Here is a 19,415-nt window from a genome sequence, read left to right as displayed (position 1 = left end):
CTCGGCATGACACAGCCTTTACCAGATGGGTCTGCAGGGCTGACTGCCACACTCCACAGGGTGCTAGTGATGGCACACCTGCCATGCTCCCAAGTATGTGTGTGTCATGTGTATCATTCACACTTGAACACACTCTCCTGCCAGGGAGAGGAGGGATTCCTGAGCCCACACATAGCAGAAGCCAAGAGACTAGACTGGTCACTCTGTGTACTCTGAAACACCAGGTAGTCCAAGATAGGGATACAGATTTTCTTCCAAAAAAAAAAATTTCCTAGAGAATGATATCATTTTCCTAACTTTCAAGAAAAAAAGAAACAACAAAATAAAAAAAATAAAAAACAGGACCTGACCTAGTCATGCCCAGGGACACTTACCAAATGATGCTGAGCAATGACTGAAATTATTAATTTCCAAGGCACCTTAAGAAAATTTCAAACAAACTCACATATCGTCCCTTATTGTGTCTTGGAAGACACAGACCAAGTGCATACAGTCAAAAAACAGTTTCTTAGCCGATCATTTTGTCTTTGTTTATTTACAAAAACAATTAACAAGCATGCTACGCAGGCTTTGGAACCATACCCAGTCTCTCCCTCTCACACAGCCCAGTGATGCAGCTCCATTTTCACTCACTAATGATCACATCCTGTCCTGCAGAATGACTTCACCTGCTCCCATGGCCTAACAGCCCAGCCTGGGGAGGCCACTGTCTCTTCTGCCCTAAAACGTCCCACTTCAGGTCAGCTGAGCCACAGACACAAGGGCCCGCTCTCAGCAGAGACCACAGCCACAGTGGGGTCCAGGCCTGCTTCGTCCTGCCTGCTGAGATGCAGAGCAGAGGGGATTCTAAAGCAGGACTGCAGGATCAGCTGCTGTCTGCGCCCCCACCTCACCTGGCAGTAAACTGCTCCCAGGCCTTTCCCAGTCACCACGAACGCACCTGCACCTCCCAGCAGCCTCACCTTGCGCCGCCATGATCGACAGTAACTGCAATGGTCAGGTTCCCAACACCCCAGTCAGCTCGGCAAAACCTGACCTCAGGGTTCCTTTTCCAGAGGTCAGCACTTGATCAGGTCCAACAAAGGCCTCCCCACAGCAGGGAGCTGGAAGGTCAAGCAGTTGCCCCACGTGGGCAGTTTCTACTGGCCAGGAAGAACAATGTGCACTCACGGAAGATTTAGGCGACCAGGTGAGAATAACCTGTAACGTAGGAAACAGCTGAGATCCACACAAGCTGACAAGGAAAAGTGATGGCAAGCCCTGGCCAAAGGTCACAGATCCTCAGAAAGCAGCTCCCTGAGCACCCCACAGGCTGCCACCTGCTGGGAACAGCTGGGAAACTCAGGGCTCCACGCAGGCCCCAGGCAAGTCCCCATAAACCAGAACAACCAAGGGCCAGCAGGTCAGACGCAGCTGCTTTCTGACTAGTGGCATCAGGGCTGGAAAGAACACTAGGATGACATCTGTCGACCCGACTGGGAAGACGGGTCCTTGCATTCCACAACCGTGACTGGCAGACAGGCTCAACATAACAGAACTGAAAATACTCTACCTCAACCACTGCACAGCTTCCTTTTTATTTAACCAGGCAATGAAACAAGGTTACTTACATGTTCAATTACACGTGGTTTTCCCACAAACTGTACTCTTGCAGTTTTTATGGGTTACAGCCTAGTAACTCTTAAGGACAGTAACTATTTCCTAATACCTACTCTTAAGCTACAGATGCTGTTTTTTAACACTGTAAAAAGTTGACCTCCTGTGAAACTCCTATAAATCAGAATAACTGCTAAGGGCCAACAAATTAAATGCAATTGCTTTCTGACTAGTAGTGATGAGTGGTGCTGGAGATAACAACTTGTGGGTGCACGTCAGGTAGCCTGTCATGATGTCTGCAGGCATTATGTATGTATACAACAAAATCATTTACTAAAATACTCAACTCAACAGACACCCCTCCCCTGCCCAAGCCCCTGAACTCAGGGAACACACTCACTGGCCAGGTAACATACTTTCTTCTCTGCCACATGACCCCCAAGCAGCCACTCCAGCCCAGGAGAAGACACTACGGAATGACAGGTCATCCCAGGGAACCACTGTCCACATCACATCTCCAGAGATGGTTTATTTTCTTTTCATTTTTTCTTTTTTTGAGAATTTTTTTTTATTGGAAAGTCAGATTTATAGAGAGAAGCAGAAAGATCTTCCAGGTGGCTGCTATGGCCATAGCTGAACTGGCTGATCAGAAGCCAGGAGCTTCTTCTGGATCTCTCAAGTGACTGCAGGGTCCCCAGGCTTTGGGCTGTCTTCTACTGCTTTCCAAGGCTGTAACAAGCAGGGAGCTGGATGGGAAGTGGAGTAGTTGGCACATGCTCTGGTGCCTGTATGAGATCCCAGCGGATCCAAGGCGAGGATTTAATCACTAGGCCATCATGACAAGCCCCAGGGATGTTTTTCTTAGACAAAGCCCTCATGCATCAGGCAGTGGCCTTGTCCACATACAACAGGCCATGGAACCTGGCAACAGAGCCTCACTCATAAACACACACGTGGACCTTGAGATCAGATCTTCTGGTTAGCTGGGCAGGTCCAAAATGCCACAAGTGTCCTTGTAGGAAGAAGACAAAAGGTGGGGAAAGCCTTGTGCAGGAGAAAGAAAATGGAAATGGGGAACTGTCAGCCAATAGCAGCTGGAGCCCCCAAGTCCCTAGATGGACATCAGAGGGACCACAGCCTTGCCCACCGAGATTTCAAGGGTCTGCTACAGAAGCCGCAGGAAACTACCACAGGAACCAAAGCAACTCTAACAGATGCCACCTTTATGAATCCCTGCTGTCATTAAGCACTGTGAATTCCACGCAAGCCTCCTCTTGTCTGGAACACTACGGAGAAGTACCCCTCCAGTGACACACATCCCGATTGACTTTGCGTTCAACTCAAACTGGAAACACTATTTTCCATGCCCATTATTTGGCCAGTCCATTTTCCTAGCATTAAAAACAGACCAAGGGCCTGTTCTTCCCTTCAATCTACTCTTCCACATGCCAGTCACCAAGGACCCCCGTCTCACACTCCGTCCTCTTCACAAGCTCTTGCTGCCTCTGACTGCTGTGTTCTACAACTCCCTGGGCTGCCCCCAGAACCCCGGGCTGCCCCCCACCTTCCAAAGAACAAAACAAAGCACAAGCTCAGAGGACAGAAGACTGCAACATGAGAGGACGTTAACAACATTCACAAATCATCACAGACCAACACCGAAATGCCAGTTCTTGTGACAGACACACTGTCCTTGAAGCAAATGGCACCTAGCACTTCGCAAACTCTAGACATAACCTTAAACGTTGGATGCTTATATGCATCACTGAGTAACAAGACATGGGAAAAACTAAACAAGCGCCACAATTACTGATTGCTAAGTGGAAACAAAGAAGCAAATGGACAGTTCATGGTAACAACACAGCACCAGGGATCACAAAACAGAATTTGGAGCCCAACTTGTGAGGCCAGAAGACTCCCCTAAAGCAAGACCCACAGAGGCAAAGGCAGTGAATAAAAAAAACAAAAGCCCACCTTCAAACCAGGGCTACCTCATACCAGGCTTAGGGTGATTGGTTGCCACCCTGCTTGCCCAACACCAGGCAAAATTAAGTCCTTTCTTCTTTCGTTGAAAGGCAGAGTTACGAGGAGAAAGCAGGGAGGAGAGACTGTCCCTCTGTGGTTCACTCCCTAAACAGCCACACTGAATGGGGCTGAGTCAGGTTGAAGCCAAGAGCCTGGAAGCCCATTTAGGTCTCCCATAAGGCTGGTAGGGACCCAAGCCCTGGGATGCACTCTGCTGCTTTCCAGACCCATTTGCAGGGAGTTGAAACACAGGTAGGAAGCCAAGCCCTGAACTGATGCCCATGCGAGATAGTGTTACCAGCGGCGACTGGCTCACTGTGCCTCAGTGTCTGTCTAACCAACGTCCTCTCTGAAGGAGGGGACACTGTCCCGGGACGCCTTAGAAGGGGACATTGTCCAGGGACGCCTTCTCAGTGTCTGTCAAGCAGTTACAAGGCATCTCATCAGGAACAAAGGCCAAGGAAGAAACCAAACCGTCATCAAGATCTGCAGCAGAACCAGTGAGCTTTCTGACAGAGACTGCAAGACTAACATGCGCAGGACACATTCAATAAAATAAAAAACGAGACTGGAGGCCTGGAACAGGACTTAAAAGCCTTACAAAGGAAATCGAAGGAGTGTTCTTAAACTGTGAAGATAACTGAGACTCAAAATCAATACCGCGATTTCCTAACAGAAACCACAAAAGCACATCAGAAGACAGATGGGGCAGGCAGTTGTCACAGCATCTAAACCCACATCCTACATCATGGGCCCTGGGTTCGGGCCCCAGCTCAGCTTCCAGGTTCAATTTCCTGCTACACCCCCAGGAGGCAGCAGAGCCAGTTGCAGTCCCTGGCTCCTGGCCCCCCGCTGGCTCAGGGCAGGCATCTGGGCAATGACCCTGAAGCTGGGAGATTTATAAATAACAGGAGACAAATGAGGACAACCGTGATAAACAGAACACAGAGGAGACAGTGAAAAGGCCTAACCTAACACACAAGCTACTGAAGACCCAGAAACAGGGAAGATTAAACAGGTGCAAGATAAGATACAAAACGTAAAACACAGATTACAGAACTACCATGAACATTTAGGCAAGAGAAACACCAAAAGCATGCCTAACAAAACACACAGAAGGAGCCGAATCCCAAGGAAGAAGAGTCTTCACAGCAGTCAGAAGGCAAAGGAGACTACTGTGGCAGAGGTCTGCATGGAGCTCCTGGCTCCTGGCTCCGCGTGGTCAACTCCAGACACTGTGAGCATACGGCAAACGAGGCAGAGGATGGAAGATCTCCATCTCTCTTCCAAATAAAGAAATGAAAACAAATACAATTTTTATAGAAAAGAAATTTTGAAAAGACAATTTGCTTGTAGGCAAAATTAAACCAAAGCCACAATACAATAAAACAATTTTAGAAGGATAAAAGAAAACAAATTACAAATCAAAATTATTTAGTTATTAAAAAGATCCTTCAAAAAAGTAAAACATGGTCAGAGCAGGCACTATGTCACAGCAGGTTAAGATGCCAGGTGGAGGGCCCAGCACGACAGCATAGCAGTTAAGGGCCTCGCCTTGAACACGCTGGGATCCCATATGGGTGCCGGTTCTAATCCCGGCAGCCCCGCTTCCCATCCAGCTTCCTGCCTGTGGCCTGGAAAAGCAGTTGAGGACCACCCAAAGCCTTGGGACCCTGCAACCGCGTGGGAGACCCTGAAGAGCTCCTGTCTCCTGGCTTCGGACTGGCTCAGCTTCAGCCGTTGCGGCCTCTTGGGGAGTGAATCATAGGATGAAAGATTTTCCTCTCTGTATATCCGCCTTTCCAATAAAAATAAATAAATCTTTAAATGAAAAAAAAAAAGCCGCCAGGTGGGCTCCGGTTCACGTCCCCGCTAATCCATTTGCAGTCTAACCCCAAGCCTGTGCAGGTGCACAAGCAGCAGCAGAGAGCCCAGCGCTCAGCCTACTGTACATGTGGGAGGCCAAGGCCCGGTGCTGGCCTCGCAGCCATTTGGGGAGTGAACCAGCAGATGGAAAATCTCTATGTAACTCTACCTTTCAAATAACCATTAAAAAAAATACCTTCAAGTAAGAAAACTAGAAGCGTACACCTGACGGAAGGCACACTGTACTGGAGAAGGCTCAGAAATGCAGGGAAAACGAAGCCTAACAGAAAGCGTCAACACCCCTTGTGATTCTGGACAATTACTGATTATAATATTCAACGAGATGCCAGCAGGTGGTTTAAGCTGCTACCAGTAACCCACTGTTTGCTGTAATGCACCTGGGAAGAACCTGGGCTCCTGCCACCCACACAGAAGTCCTGGACGGAGCTCCTGGCCTGCTGTAACTGCTGTGGGCATCTAGGGAACAAACCAGCAGGTGCAGATCGGGCTCTCTTCTCAAATACTAAAATTTTTAAATATATATGAAGTTAAAGAATAAAAAATCCAGCAGATGAGAATTTAAATAGTCTATGCTTTTTACATTATCGGAGAAATACTAGAAGAACTACTTCATATCAGACTTTAACACCAAGGGCATACTGTATAGTCTGGAAAAGAGTCACTTAAAACACACATGAGGGCCCGGCGCAATAGCCTAGTGGCTAAATCCTTACTTTGCAAGTATCAGGATCCCATATGGGTTCATGTCCCAGCTGCTCTACTTCCCATCCAGCTCCCCGCTTCTCGCCTGGGAAAGCAGTCGAGGACGGCCCAAAGCCTTGGGACCCTGTACCCGCCTGGGAGCTACAAAAGAAGCTCCTGGCTCCTGGTTTTCGGCTTGGCTCAGCTCAGTTCCACCACAAGGCCATTTGAGGAATGAACCAGTGATTGCCAGATCACTCTGTCCCTCTCCTCTGTGTAACTCTGCGTTTCTAATAAAAATTTAAAATTTTAAAAATAAAATGAATCGGGCCCGGTGGCGTGGCCTAGCGGCTAAAGTCCTCGCCTTGAAAGCCCCGGGATCCCATATGGGTGCCGGTTCTAATCCCGGCAGCTCCACTTCCCATCCAGCTCCCTACTTGTGGCCTGGGAAAGCAGTCGAGGATGGCCCAAAGCTTTGGGACCCTGCACCCGCGTGGGAGACCCGGAAGAGGTTCCAGGTCCCGGCATCGGATCAGCGCGCACCGGCCCGTTGCGGCTCACTTGGGGAGTGAATCATTGGACGGAAGATCTTCCTCTCTGTCTCTCCTCCTCTCTGTATATCCGGCTTTCCAATAATAATAAAATCTTTAAAAAAATAAATAAAGTAAAATGAATCTTTAAAAACACACATTAGGACCTGGCACTGTAGCCTACCAGCTAAAGTCCTCGCCTTGAACGTGCACACTGGGATCCCATATGGGCACCGGTTCTAATCCCAGCAGCTCCACTTCCCATCCAGCTCCCTGCCTGTAGCCCGGGAAAGCAGTCGAGGACGGCCCAAAGCTTTGGGACCCTGCACCCACATGGGAGACCTGGAGGAGGATCCTGGTTCCTGGGTTCGGATCGGCGCAGCACCGGCCGTTGCACTCACGTGAGGAGTGAATCATCGGACGGAAGATCTTCCTCTCTGTCTCTCCTCCTCTCTGTATATCTGACTTTGCAATAAAAATAAATCTTTAAAAAATACACATTAAACAAGAGAAAAGACAAAAACAGTTCATTCCTTTAAGAAAGCAAGGATATAAACATATAAAACATGAAACAAAACAAGTGATAAAGTTACAACTCAGAGTAACAACATGTAACTAGTTAGACTGAACTAGCAGTAGCCTAAGTGCAGACAAATCCAATTACAGACAATAATAGATCATGTTTCAAACGCACAATTACGTGAAACTTACCAGAGCCTACCTTAATTAGCAACAGAAATATTAAACATAAAAGGATGGAAATTATATATCATTACTAATCACACAGTTATTAAGCAAAACTATTATAGCTACATTAACTTCCAAGCAGACTTCAGGTTTCTTGCTAAGCAATCAGTCGCACAGGCATGTGGCCTAGCTATTAGGATGCGGTGGGCACACCCTGCAAACACTCTCCCTGTGAGCAGCAGAGGCTGGCCGAGACCTGGCTCCCAGCTCCCCAATAGGAAGGGATGCTGCAAATGGGTGTCTGGGAAGTGAGCCAGAGGGTGTAAGCCTGGACTCTCCCTTCCTCTCCACTCAGCCTCCCAACTTTCTCCTGCCCTCCTTCCCAAATAAGCAAATAAAGTTTGCTTCCAAACAAGCTGGAAGACACCCAGTACTGGAAGCACACAGCTACACTGTTTTTTCCCCATAATCTTTTCTAAGATTTGTTATTGATTTTTATTGGAAAGGCAGATATACAGAGAGGAAGAGAGACAGAGACGAAGATCTTCCATCCAATGTTTGTAAGTGGTTGCAACAGCCAGAGCTGAGCCAATCTGAAGCCAGGAGCCTGAAGCTTCTTCAGGGTCTCCCACACGAGTGCAGGGTCCCAAGGCTTTGGGCCATCCTCGACTGCTTTCCCAGGCGAGAAGCGGGGAGCTGGATGGGAAGCGAGACTGCTGGGATTAGCACTGGCGCCCATATGGGATCCCAGCATATTCAAGGTGAGGGACTTTAGCCACCAAGCTATTGCGCAGGACCCTTCCCCATAATTTTTACTGAGAAATAGTTCACATACAGCTCATGCTTTTAAAGTGTCCAGTTTAGTATAGTTTAGCATATTCAAGGTCATAACTAGCAGCACTAACTGCAGGACCACTCCACAAAGAACGCCTCCCACACCGATCAGCAGTTCCTCCTCCTTGCCCCAAGCCCAGTTATGGCTACTCCTCCACCTTCTCAACCTGGAAAGCTGCTTACTGTGGATGCTCCACACAGAGTCAGACAACAGTTGGTGTTCAGTGTCCAGCTTACTCCACTTAGCATCCAAATGGAGCTAGCATTTCATTTACATTTAAAACTTTTAGAGGTTTATACTTTTTTCTCAAAAGCAACTCTACTGCTAAGAATTTATATAATGCAGGCCCCAGGCAATAGCCTAGTGGTTAAAGTCCTCACTTTGCATCCATTGGGATCCCATATAATGCAAAAAAATCAGAAATGAACTAAATTATCTATATACAACTGTAATATTGTGTATGCTAGGAAAAACAGAAAGTCCTAAAATAAAGATTAAATGGACACTGACATGGTAACCACTGTGCAATATTAAGGAAAGTTTCCTGAAGAGTATTATAACGGGAAAAGGGGTGGGGGTGCAGACATACAGTGCAACGGGTTAAGCATGCGCCTGTGAATACCTACATATGCATCCCATCTGGAAGGATCCGTTCCAGGCCTACCTACTCCACTTCCAATCCAGCTTCCTGCTACACAACATGATGGCTCAGACCCTGTCCCAGGAGACCCCCTGCAGCTCTGGGCTCCTCACTTAGGCCAGACCTAGCCCTGGCTCTGCTGTACTTCTGGGCAGTTCACCAGGGATGGAGAACACTTGCCTCTCTCCTCTGTGTGTGAGTGTATGCCCCACTGGATGGGAGACCTCTGTCTCTATTACTCTATTTTTCAACTAGAAACTGAACTGAACTGTTAAAGCTTAAATTAGTATTTCCAAATATGTATTGGATGCGAGTGAAATAAGCCAAAATATATTATTAGGAATATATTATTATGAACATGGATGATTCTAAAACTTGCTATTAGTTAGAAAATTTATATTTATATGCTTTAAATTTTGACCAAACCTTGATCTGAAAAATAATGTCTGTAAGAACATTCTTTTTTCTACTTGGAGAAAAAACAATTTCTGGAGCATGAGCAGAACTCGGAGTCCCCTATGTTTACACTACATAACTGTGTGTATGAGAGATTAAAAAATACGAGAACAAGAATAAGTCAATCAGTAACCTGTAAAAACTAAGTCATAAGAAGCAGAAAGTCATAAAATAAGTCATAAAAATTCAAAACACAATGATGCTACCTACCCCCTTCCCCAGAACAAAAAAAAAGTGTCTGAAAGGAAAGTTCTCTAAGTATGAGAAATGTATAACTGACCAAACATATCATCTAAATTAGTGCCCAAACACTCTAGTGAAATTCAGTGACTTTTCTTATTTAAAACAAACAAAAAAACACCTCTAATAACCACAAGCCAAAGCATAATCCATTTTCCTGGTGAAAAAACTTTCTCAGTAAGATCATCAGTAAAATCTGATTAATCTGGTAAACCAAATAGTAAACCCAAGGATTTATAAACAACCCATGTAAAAATTAGGGACATGTTGGGCCTGGCGGCGTGGCCTAGCGGCTAAAGTCCTCGCCTTGAAAGCCCCGGGATCCCATATGGGTGCCGGTTCTAATCCCGGCAGCTCCACTTCCCATCCAGCTCCCTGCTTGTGGCCTGGGAAAGCAGTCGAGGACAGCCCAAAGCTTTGGGACCCTGCACCCGCGTGGGAGACCCAGAAGAGGTTCCTGGTTCCTGGCTTCGGATCGGCGTGCACCGGCCCATTGCGGCTCACTTGGGGAGTGAATCATCAGACGGAAGATCTTCCTCTCTGTCTCTCCTCCTCTCTGTATATCTGACTTTCAAATAAAGTGAATAAATCTTAAAAAAAAAAAAAAATTAGGGACATGTTTTATATCCAGATGCACAGTTTAATAAAGAAAAACATTTTTAGGTGCCAACACTATGACATAGCAAGCTAACCCTCCTGCGTCACCACATCCCAAACAGATACCAGTTCATACCCTGGCTGCTCCACCTCTGATCCAGCTTCCTGCTAATGGCCAGCTGAGGAAAAGATCTCTCTCCCTGTAATTCTCTTTCAAATAAATAAAAATTTTTAAAAATTTAAAACGAAGGGAAGGGAAGGGGAGGGGAGGGGAGGAAGAGAGAGAAAGAGGGAGAGGGAAAGAGAAAGAGAGAGAGAGAGAGAGAGAGAGAGAGAGAGAGAGAGAAGAGAAGAGAAGAGAAGAGAAGAGAAGAGAAGAGAAGAGAAGAGAAGAGAAGCATTTTTAAGGATTCCAGTACCGCAGTTAGAGCCACACCTCATGCAAGCAGGTTCCAAAGTCAGTCCATGAAGGCAACTGTTTCGTCACATTACAAAATGTTCGGCAGGCATTACGGGAAACATTCAGAGCAACAGCACTGTTAAAGTAGCCACCAAAACCTGCCAAGGCAGAGACGCCCACGTGGGGAGGAACACACATCTGCCAGGTGTGTAGGTGGAGGCAGACACACAGAAATAAAGATAAGCACACAGGTGATACCTGGCTATCCCGGGGTGGCGACACCACGATCTGTATGTACTTAGAACTTTTACAGAAAGTACTATCAAAACTTTCTAAATTTGGTGGGGAAATTTAATTTTTAAAAAGCTCAAAAAAATATTAACACCCTATGTGGAGAAGTGGTTTCAATTGCTTTAGCATACTTTTCTGCATTTTCCGCACTTCTCACAACTGCAAGAAGCAAGCTTTCAGACAGAACTGTTAGGGTGCAAACCGTAACACATCAGAAAAAACCGGTGGAAGCCTCTTGTTCATGTGCACTCACCACGTGCCAAAACCTCTAAGTTTCCAACCACAGATTCATTGTCCACATTAAATTCAAAACTTGCCAAAAACCATTCTAATTGGTAAGAAAAGAGTGCACACATTTGTTCAAATCTGACAGGCAAGCTAAATGGGCAACAAATCATGCAAGCTGCAACGCAGGAGTCCTACCGTGAAGCTGTTGTTGACGTTTTTGGTGCTGGACTCGGCCACGCTGGCATCTGTCAGATCCACCTCGTCAAATATGATCGACTGCAGAGACACAAAGACAGGCTCAGGCACATGGCTCTCCCTGACACCCATCAAGCACCCACAGATGCCCAGGGACCCTGAACCTGTGAAATCCAATCAATAAGCTGATGATGAATGAAAAGACCCTACCTGCTCTTCACAAGCAGCAGAGAGCTCATGGTGCCTGGTTTTGTTTCTGTTTTTCAATCCAGAAGGCTCACAGGGACTGCATTAGCACAGTAATCACAACAAAAAGCTGCTGCTGCCCCTCCCCCACACGGTAGCTTAGCAGCTAGGGTCCCTGCCTGGCACGTGCCAGGATTCTATATGAGCAACGGTTCTAATCCCAGCGGCCCCGTTTCCCATCCATCTCCCTGATGCTGTACCCACTTGGGAGATCCAGAGGAGGCTCAGGGGTCCTGGCTTTGGTCACTGCAGCCACACGGGAAGTGAATCAACAGACAGAGGATCTTCCTGTCTCTCCTCCTCTCCGTATCTGACTTTCCAATTAAAAATAACTGCTGAGTGTAGGCAGTCCCCCTAGCAGGCAGGACGCCGGAGTCCCAGCACCGACACTCGGAGCTCCGGCTCTGACCTCAGCCTCATCCCAAGGCACACACCGGGGGCAGCAGTGATGGCTCAGGTCACAGAATTCCCACTATCCCAGAGGACAGCTGGACTGAGCTCCTGGCTCCCAGATTTGGTCTTTGGCCCAGTCCCAAACACTGCAGGCATCCCAGGCAGTTCTATCACTCTCTTCTCCCTACCCTGCCACCCCTATCTTTCAGAAAAATAATGAAAATTTGAAGAAAGGATTGGTACTCCTACATTCATTTTGTAATACCAAAAACAATAACATCAGCAGCTCCAGTACTTCACTTCCAATTGGGAACTGTGTCTTCACAAGGGTCCCCTACACAAAGCGGGGTCCAGTCCACTGGGTTCAGCCTCTGGCTTTAGCTTCTCCACCTAACGCGTGCATCAGGAAAGATCCTGGTGAAAGTTCATTGTTTCCCAGCAAGAGAGAGGCCCACATAGAAAGGGAACTCACCCTGAGAGAAAGCCAGGACTACACGCAGAAGGAAGCGAGCCCTGGAGGAGGTGTGGGCGATGGCCTGGGCGGCCCCACCCAGGCCCCACGCTCTGAGGCCCCCTGCCACCACAGGCACACTTCTGGCACTCTCCCCTTTTGCTCCATTCTAAGCCAACTTGGCTGAAGGAGGAAAGGCTAAACCAGTAACTCCAGCAAGAGACTCCACCTTCCGGACCACCTCTCCCTCCCTGGGCCCCAACTGTGAGCATGCTCAGAGCCCTCTCTAAACCAGTCAGTCTCAGCTTGGAACCGCAACACACTAATTCCCTAGGGATCCTGCTCGTGCTTTAAGACCAAAATATCAATATTGCCCCAATCCTGGAACAAAAAAACCACAGCCAACCTGCTACCGGCTTGACGACCCATTCAGCAAGGACAGCCTCCCCGGAGGGTTGCACCAGCCCCTCCCCTAGCAAACACACCTGGCTGGCGGGCCTAGCTCCAAGTCCTACCCAGCCAGAGGCTGACTGCTCCCCCACAAAGGTGACCATAACCCCATTTCCTGAGAGAGACAGTTAACTGTAACAAAGTTATTTCCTGTGGCCCTCTTTTCCTTTCCCCACTGGCGGCAGATGAGATCAAAGAAAAGGAAAAATGAGTGGAAATTTGTATAAGAAATAAAACATGATTGGAGACAAGTAACATGTGACACCATAGATTAGTGAGGGGAAGTTGTTTTCTGCCATGGGCCATTGGGATTTTTACAACATCATTCACAGGCCACACAAAGTTACCAACTTGAAAATTAGTCTGCAGGGCTCACAGTGAGGTGTAGTACATCAATCCGTGACCTGTGGTGCTGCACCCCCTAAGAGCACTGGTTTGAGTCCTGGGTGCCCCACTTTCAATACAGCTTATATGCCTGGGAAAGCAGCAGTAGATGGCCCAAGGATCTGAGCTCCTGCCATCCCCACAGGAGACCCTGCTGGAATTCCAGGCTCCTGGCTTGGGCCTGGTGTAGTCCCATCCCAGTCATGGAAGCCATTTGGAGAGTGAACCGGCAGATGGACCATCTATCTCTCTCTCCCTCTCGTTGTAACTCTGCCTTGCACCCCAAAAAATCCCATTTTTAAAAATTAGCTTGCTACAGACTTATTGAATTTGGAGTCCTGCCTGTAGCTGTCTTGGCAGGGCCAGAACCAACGCCTTTGCAGGCCTTCTGTGGCCCCAGTGGGAATGCATCCCAGGCCTGTGAGTACTGCAGCAAGACCAGGTGGAAACAACAGATCTGAGAGAGCCACTTCCTCTCCCGGGAGACTGGCCGCTCTCACCCTCCCACACCGAGCCTCACCTTGGCAGTTTTGGCATAGTACAGCGTTCGTCCTCGAAGCTTGAAGTACCTCCTTTTTGATCGCTGGAATGAGTTGTTCTGTTTGGTCAGCATGCCCTCTTTGAGGATGGTCTGAAAGAACACAAACAGACTCATGAACATGTGGTTCCAAGGTGCCCTTTCAGGGAGGGCTGAGCGAGCCACTGCTGGGGTACAATAACCGCACAGGAATTTCTGCTTCAAGTTCCCACTATGCTGCTGTTCGTGTGGCTTTCTGTTCATGTGGTCCTGAGAGGCACAGGTGAGGCCCCTGGTGCTCAGCTCCCCTACCAGCTATGTGAGAGACCAGATGGAGTTCTTGGCTCCCGGCTTTGGCCTGCTCTAGCCCTGGCCATCGTGAATATCTGGGAGAGTGAACCAGTAGATGGAAGATCTTTTTGTTTCTCCCTCTCTCTCTAACTCTACCTTTCAAATAAATCAATAAAATTTGGGGGAAAATAAACGTAAGGCAATAAGGTGCCCTTTGGTTGGTCCAGCTGAAATCATGTTGTCACGGTCGATGGACTCACGCCTCAAGTGGGCTGAAGAGCCTGACACAGAAATTGCTAATCTTCCAACAGCCTTTGGCAAGGGCTTCCGGGGAGGAGGGAGCACCTGGATGCCTGGGAGGACCCCAGGGTCAGCAGCCCGAGGTGTACCCTGCACGGGTGGATGAGCAGAAAGGCACACCAAGGTCCTCAGAACACAGTGACCTGGGACCCGGGGCCAGTGCCTCCTCCACCCATAGCATTTGGTATTTTTCAGTGATTCTTGGCCCTGGCCAAGTGTTCTCTGGCCTCCTGACACATCTCAGGATCCTGCAGCCAAAACCATGTACAGCCGCTGCTCTGGAGTTCAGCACAGCCCCAGGGCCCGTGCCCTGCTCAGCCAGCTCCACCACTCACAGGGCAGCAAGTGTATCTGCACCCGCGGAGGGAGACAGGTGTCTCTGTCACAGTGCTTGACACGCACTCCACCCTGCAAATCTGCCAAGCCCATCACACAATGGGAGAGGTGTCTCCCTGGAAAGCAAAACTCATCCTGGCTTAAAGGCAGCCAACAACGAAGGGGAACAGCCCTTCCGGGTGTGCTCCCACCACCCATGGGTCCGTGTGCACACTCTCCTAGGCACTAGGGACCCCTACATGCCACTCAAAAGTAAAACACTAGGGGAACTGCGTGGTCATGAGACACTAGGAAGCACTCAAAGACATAAACACAGCCAAGCTACCAGCAACACGCATGCACACAAGAACTGATTCTCACTTCCTTATACAACATGGAGCACATGTCCACGCCACACAGAGGTTCTGCAGACACGGAGAAAAGCTCTGTTCCAGGACAAGCACATGGATTACAAGGCTTTAGCAGCTCGATCACAGAGCTTTACACTTGGAGTACTTTTTAAAAAACAGTCTACATAACTGTCCTGGCCTGCTTAAAACCATGGAAGGCCAGCACACAGATGCTGCCGGGACCCTCCAGCGGCCTAATCACAAGCAGGGAGGGAGCAGGACAGAGAAGAATGGGGAAGCCAGCACTGGTCCCAGCTGCCCGGGATAGGCACCACCCGCAGAGCCCCTTTCCAGTGGGGGCCACCCAGGCCAGCCCCCACCCCAGGTGCTCACTCTGATGCTGGCAGCTCTTGGTGCCAGTCCCCTGGCACATACAGCAGCCCTTTCCAACTCTCTGAGATCCAACCAGGGATGCTGCAGCTTACACCTTCACCTTCAGAAAAGGCCGCCCATCCTTCATCCCAGGTATTTCAAGAGTACCCAGAAGAAAGCAGAGAGCAAACCCCCTGACCAGGGAAGAACTGGGCAGCACGTTGCAGTCCCCAGCCTGTGGGGCATCCACTGCAGAGGGCAAGTCCCAGCCCCGGGACGCAGGGACTGGCACAGCCCTGAGGGATCCCAGAAGCACGCATGCTGGTGCCTCCCATTGTGATCTCTGCAACTCATCTCTCCTCGCCCCCTCAACCTTCTTACCTCTCCAAGGGAAAGAATCGCTTCCATCGCTTTCCTAAAAGCAAATTAAAAAGGAAAAAAGGGGGGGGGGCACAAAACTCAAGAAGAGTTACATTGAGGTATCTTTAAAGGACAGATGCTAGAGTATTTTTTTTCTTGCATCTACTGCTACTCATCTCCTACATAAAAGGAAAAGCAAAATTAAAGCACAACCAACTCCAACACGTGCACATGCACACCCCAACCTTTGAGAAAGCGGAAAGAGCCTGCGACCGGGCTGCCCAAGGAGAGCTGCTGTTCTATTTGTAGAACAGAGTGCTCAGAAAAAGACTGTGGTGGGTTTCAGCGGAAAAGGCTGGGGAAAGATAAAGCCCAGCATTTCTCTGAAGCTTTCGCAAAAACTCCACTTCTTCTGATTTGCAGCTCACAAATACTAAAGACACAACACTGGATTATTTTTAAACACTTAGGCAAAATCAGTGGACTAAAAATGGCCAAGAAAACAACACCCCCAACTAATCCATATTTTGCATTTGGTGGCCTGCAAAAGGCACCCACAGAAAATGTCAGTGGGCCGGCAAACCCTCCTGACTTCACACAGCTGAGCCGAGTCACAAGTCTATGCCCAACAGAGATGACTTGGGCTGCTGGGCCAAGTCACTCCAGCCATCCAGGGCTCCCTCACAGAGATCAAAGAGAGATCTGCATACACACACAGAACCCAAGAACACACTGAACAGCCAGTCAGGTAAGGAGCAGCCATCCCGGCCATCCCACCCACCTACAGCCATCAAAATGAACTTGGACAGGGAATGCAAACGACAGGCAGGCTGTGAACCAAGGCTGGTGCCAGTCTGGCTGGGGCCCACAGACCTGAGACCACCTGGGCACCTGCCACAGGAGGAGCCCAGGCCTCTGGGAGTTTCTGCTTAAAGCTAAGACAGTTCTGGAAGCAACCCTGGAAAGGGGCTTCAGGACAATGGGCAAAGTCCAGACAGACTCCAAGAGCCCTCGTCAGACACCTACCCACCAGAGTCCTCTGGGCGAAAGGGCCCAGATGAGGGGAGCCTTTCCCAGGCACAGCAGCGAAGGCTTCTCTCCCTCCCTTTTCCTCTCCTCTCCTAAATCAGCAGCCACACGGTTAGTGCTGCACTCGAGAGTCATACACAGGAACTCAAAACAGAGGCCAGACATCTGGCTTGAGGAGCACCAGGCAACAAACGTCTCTGTGAGGGAAGGCAGAGCACAGCAGGTGTTAGGAGACAAGCAGGTATCAGAGCTGCACACAGGCCGTGCCTGATGCCTCAAGCCGTTCAGTTCATCCAGAAGCCCAGAGGAGCCCAGATCCCTTGTTATCACAGAGGCTGCAGAGGGTCCTGAGTCACAGAGTGGTGGCTGAGAAGTCCAGCTGAGAAGGACGACTGGGACCACAGAGTGCAGCAGGCAGACAAGCAGCAATCCACCAGCACCTGTGGGAGTGAACACAGCGCGAGGGGGGAGAGTGGCCTGTAGCAGTGAGCACAGTGCGAGGGGGAGAGTGGCCTGTGGGAGGGAGCACAGCGCGAGGGGAGAGTGGCCTGTGGGAGTGAGCACAGTGCGGGGAGAGAGTGGCCTGTGGGAGTGAGCACAGTGCGGGGGGGAGAGTGGCCTGTGGGAGGGAGCACAGCGCGAGGGGAGAGTGGCCTGTGGGAGTGAGCACAGTGCGAGGGGAGAGTGGCCTGTGGGAGGGAGCACAGCGCGAGGGGAGAGTGGCCTGTGGGAGTGAGCACAGTGCGGGGAGAGAGTGGCCTGTGGGAGTGAGCACAGCGCGAGGGGAGAGTAGCCTGTGGGAGTGAGCACAGTGCGGGGAGAGAGTGGCCTGTGGGAGTGAACACAGCGCGAGGGGGGAGAGTGGCCTGTAGCAGTGAGCACAGCGCGAGGGGAGAGTGGCCTGTGGGAGTGAGCACAGTGCGGGGGGAGAGAGGTGGCCTGTGGGAGTGAGCACAGTGCGGGGAGAGAGTGGCCTGTGGGAGTGAGCACAGTGCGAGGGGAGAGAGGTGGCCTGTGGGAGTGAGCACAGTGCGAGGGGAGAGTGGCCTGTGGCAGTGAGCACAGTGCGGGGGGAGAGAGGTGGCCTGTGGGAGTGAGCACAGTGCGAGGCGGGAGAGGCTCACCAAGAAGAGGCTCACAGTGCGAGGGGTAGAGGCCACAGAAGAGGGCAAAGATTGGGGCTGGGGAGGACCTGGCCAGCATGGGGGATCACAGAGCCGACAGGCCAGCAGTCAGCCTTATGGAACAGGGACACAAGATGCTGCTCAAGACCCCCACGGAGGAGGTAAGGGGAAAGAGGAGGCCCAGAGACTCCCACAGCAGGGGCAGGAGGATGAAGGGAAGGCAGAACGAAAGTGAGAACACTGAGGCAGAGGTCCAGGTGAGGGGGACTGCAAAGACCGCACCACTGAGGTCAGTGGCAGCCAAGTGCTCACCACAGGTGAGGACTGGCAGGAAGCCGAGGGCCTGACAGCGAGCAAAGCACACCAGGTACCCTGGGCACGAGAGGCAACAGAATGGGAATCAATGAGTGCATTCTGTAACTCTCCAGGCTCTTCATTGTTCACAAACAGGAAATCACAATGGACATGTCATATTTCAACTTGTTTCTGTCATGATATGTATCAACATATCCATAATACATATAATATATATACACATGTTTATACTATATATATATGTATATAGTACATACACATATATAGGATTTTAATTTATTTAAGTGCAGAATGAAAGTGGAAGAAACACAGATCTTTCATCAGCCAGTTCACTCCCCAAACAGCAGCTGCTGGGCCTGGGCCAGGCCAAAGCCAGGAGCCAGGGATTGTGTCTGGGCCTCTCGGTGAGTGCAGGAGCCTAAGCACGTGGGCCAACTTCCACTGCTTTCCCAGGCGCGTCAGCAGAGACCTGGGTTCAAAGTGGAGCAGTAAGATTTCAAGCCAGCGCCTGGAATGTCACCATGGCAGATCCTAACGCATTACACCACAATGCTGGCCCTAGTACATATAATTTTAACATCTGTTGCTCTTGTTTCTTTGAAAAGCAAAGTAACAAAAAGATTTCCATCTGCTGGTTCACTCCCCAAACGCCTACAACAGCCAAAGCTGAACGAGGCAGAAGCCAGGAGCTAGGAACTCGGTCTCCCAGGTAACTGGCAGGAAGCCACTGTCTGCTGCCTCTTAGGGTCTTGAGTAGCAAGCGGATGGGATGTGGAGGAGCCAGTGCTCCATCAGAGGATGCAGGCGTCCCTAGTGGCAGCCTAACCCAACGCACCACGACCCCTGTGCCCAGAACAGAGAACTCCACTGCCCCCATGCGCAGTCTCATGCAGCAGGTTTGTCAGTCCCACCCCATCAGCAGTGCTTCAGTGCGACAGGCTGTGTACGAGAAGGCCTCAGCCTCCTCCTCACACAGCAGACACAAGCGAGGTCTAGCTGGATCCTGAACGTCACTAACTCTCCATGGACAACACAGGAGAACTACAACTGAGAACTTCTGCTCACCAAAAATACCTCAAAAATAAAGAAAGGCCATGGTCTGGGAGAGAACATAGGTACCGCCGCCACCTGCTAGAATCAGACACAGAACATGTGGATGGTGAGACAAGGAAAGCACCGCAGAGAATACTGGCAGTCACATGCACCAGTGTTCATGGGGACAGCAAGGGG

The 19,415-nt window shown here is 49.7% G+C and overlaps 1 protein-coding gene across 4 annotated transcripts in view; it reads right to left on the bottom strand.

The window, feature by feature from the left end:
* DGKD (diacylglycerol kinase delta) overlaps positions 1–19,415 on the bottom strand; it is a 103,746-nt gene that overhangs the window by 53,848 nt on the left and 30,483 nt on the right. For 3 of the 4 annotated variants that reach the window (XR_009245514.1, XM_058665124.1, XM_058665125.1), the window contains exons 2-3: positions 13,733–13,843; positions 11,289–11,369 (exon numbers count right to left, since the gene is read on the bottom strand). Coding sequence is in view for 2 of the 4 variants with exons in the window: in XM_058665124.1 (XP_058521107.1) it covers positions 11,289–11,369; positions 13,733–13,843 (192 nt within the window). In the remaining 2 variants the exon portion in view is untranslated. Of the gene's footprint in view, positions 1–962; positions 1,231–11,288; positions 11,370–13,732; positions 13,844–19,415 lie in introns of those variants that run through there. The other variant, XM_058665126.1, reaches the window with a different exon arrangement.

This window comes from Ochotona princeps, chromosome 5, assembly GCF_030435755.1.
Source record: "Ochotona princeps isolate mOchPri1 chromosome 5, mOchPri1.hap1, whole genome shotgun sequence".
Lineage (NCBI taxonomy): Eukaryota > Metazoa > Chordata > Mammalia > Lagomorpha > Ochotonidae > Ochotona > Ochotona princeps.
Note: the sequence above shows the minus strand (reverse complement) of the source record. Positions and strands in the feature narration are given on the sequence as shown.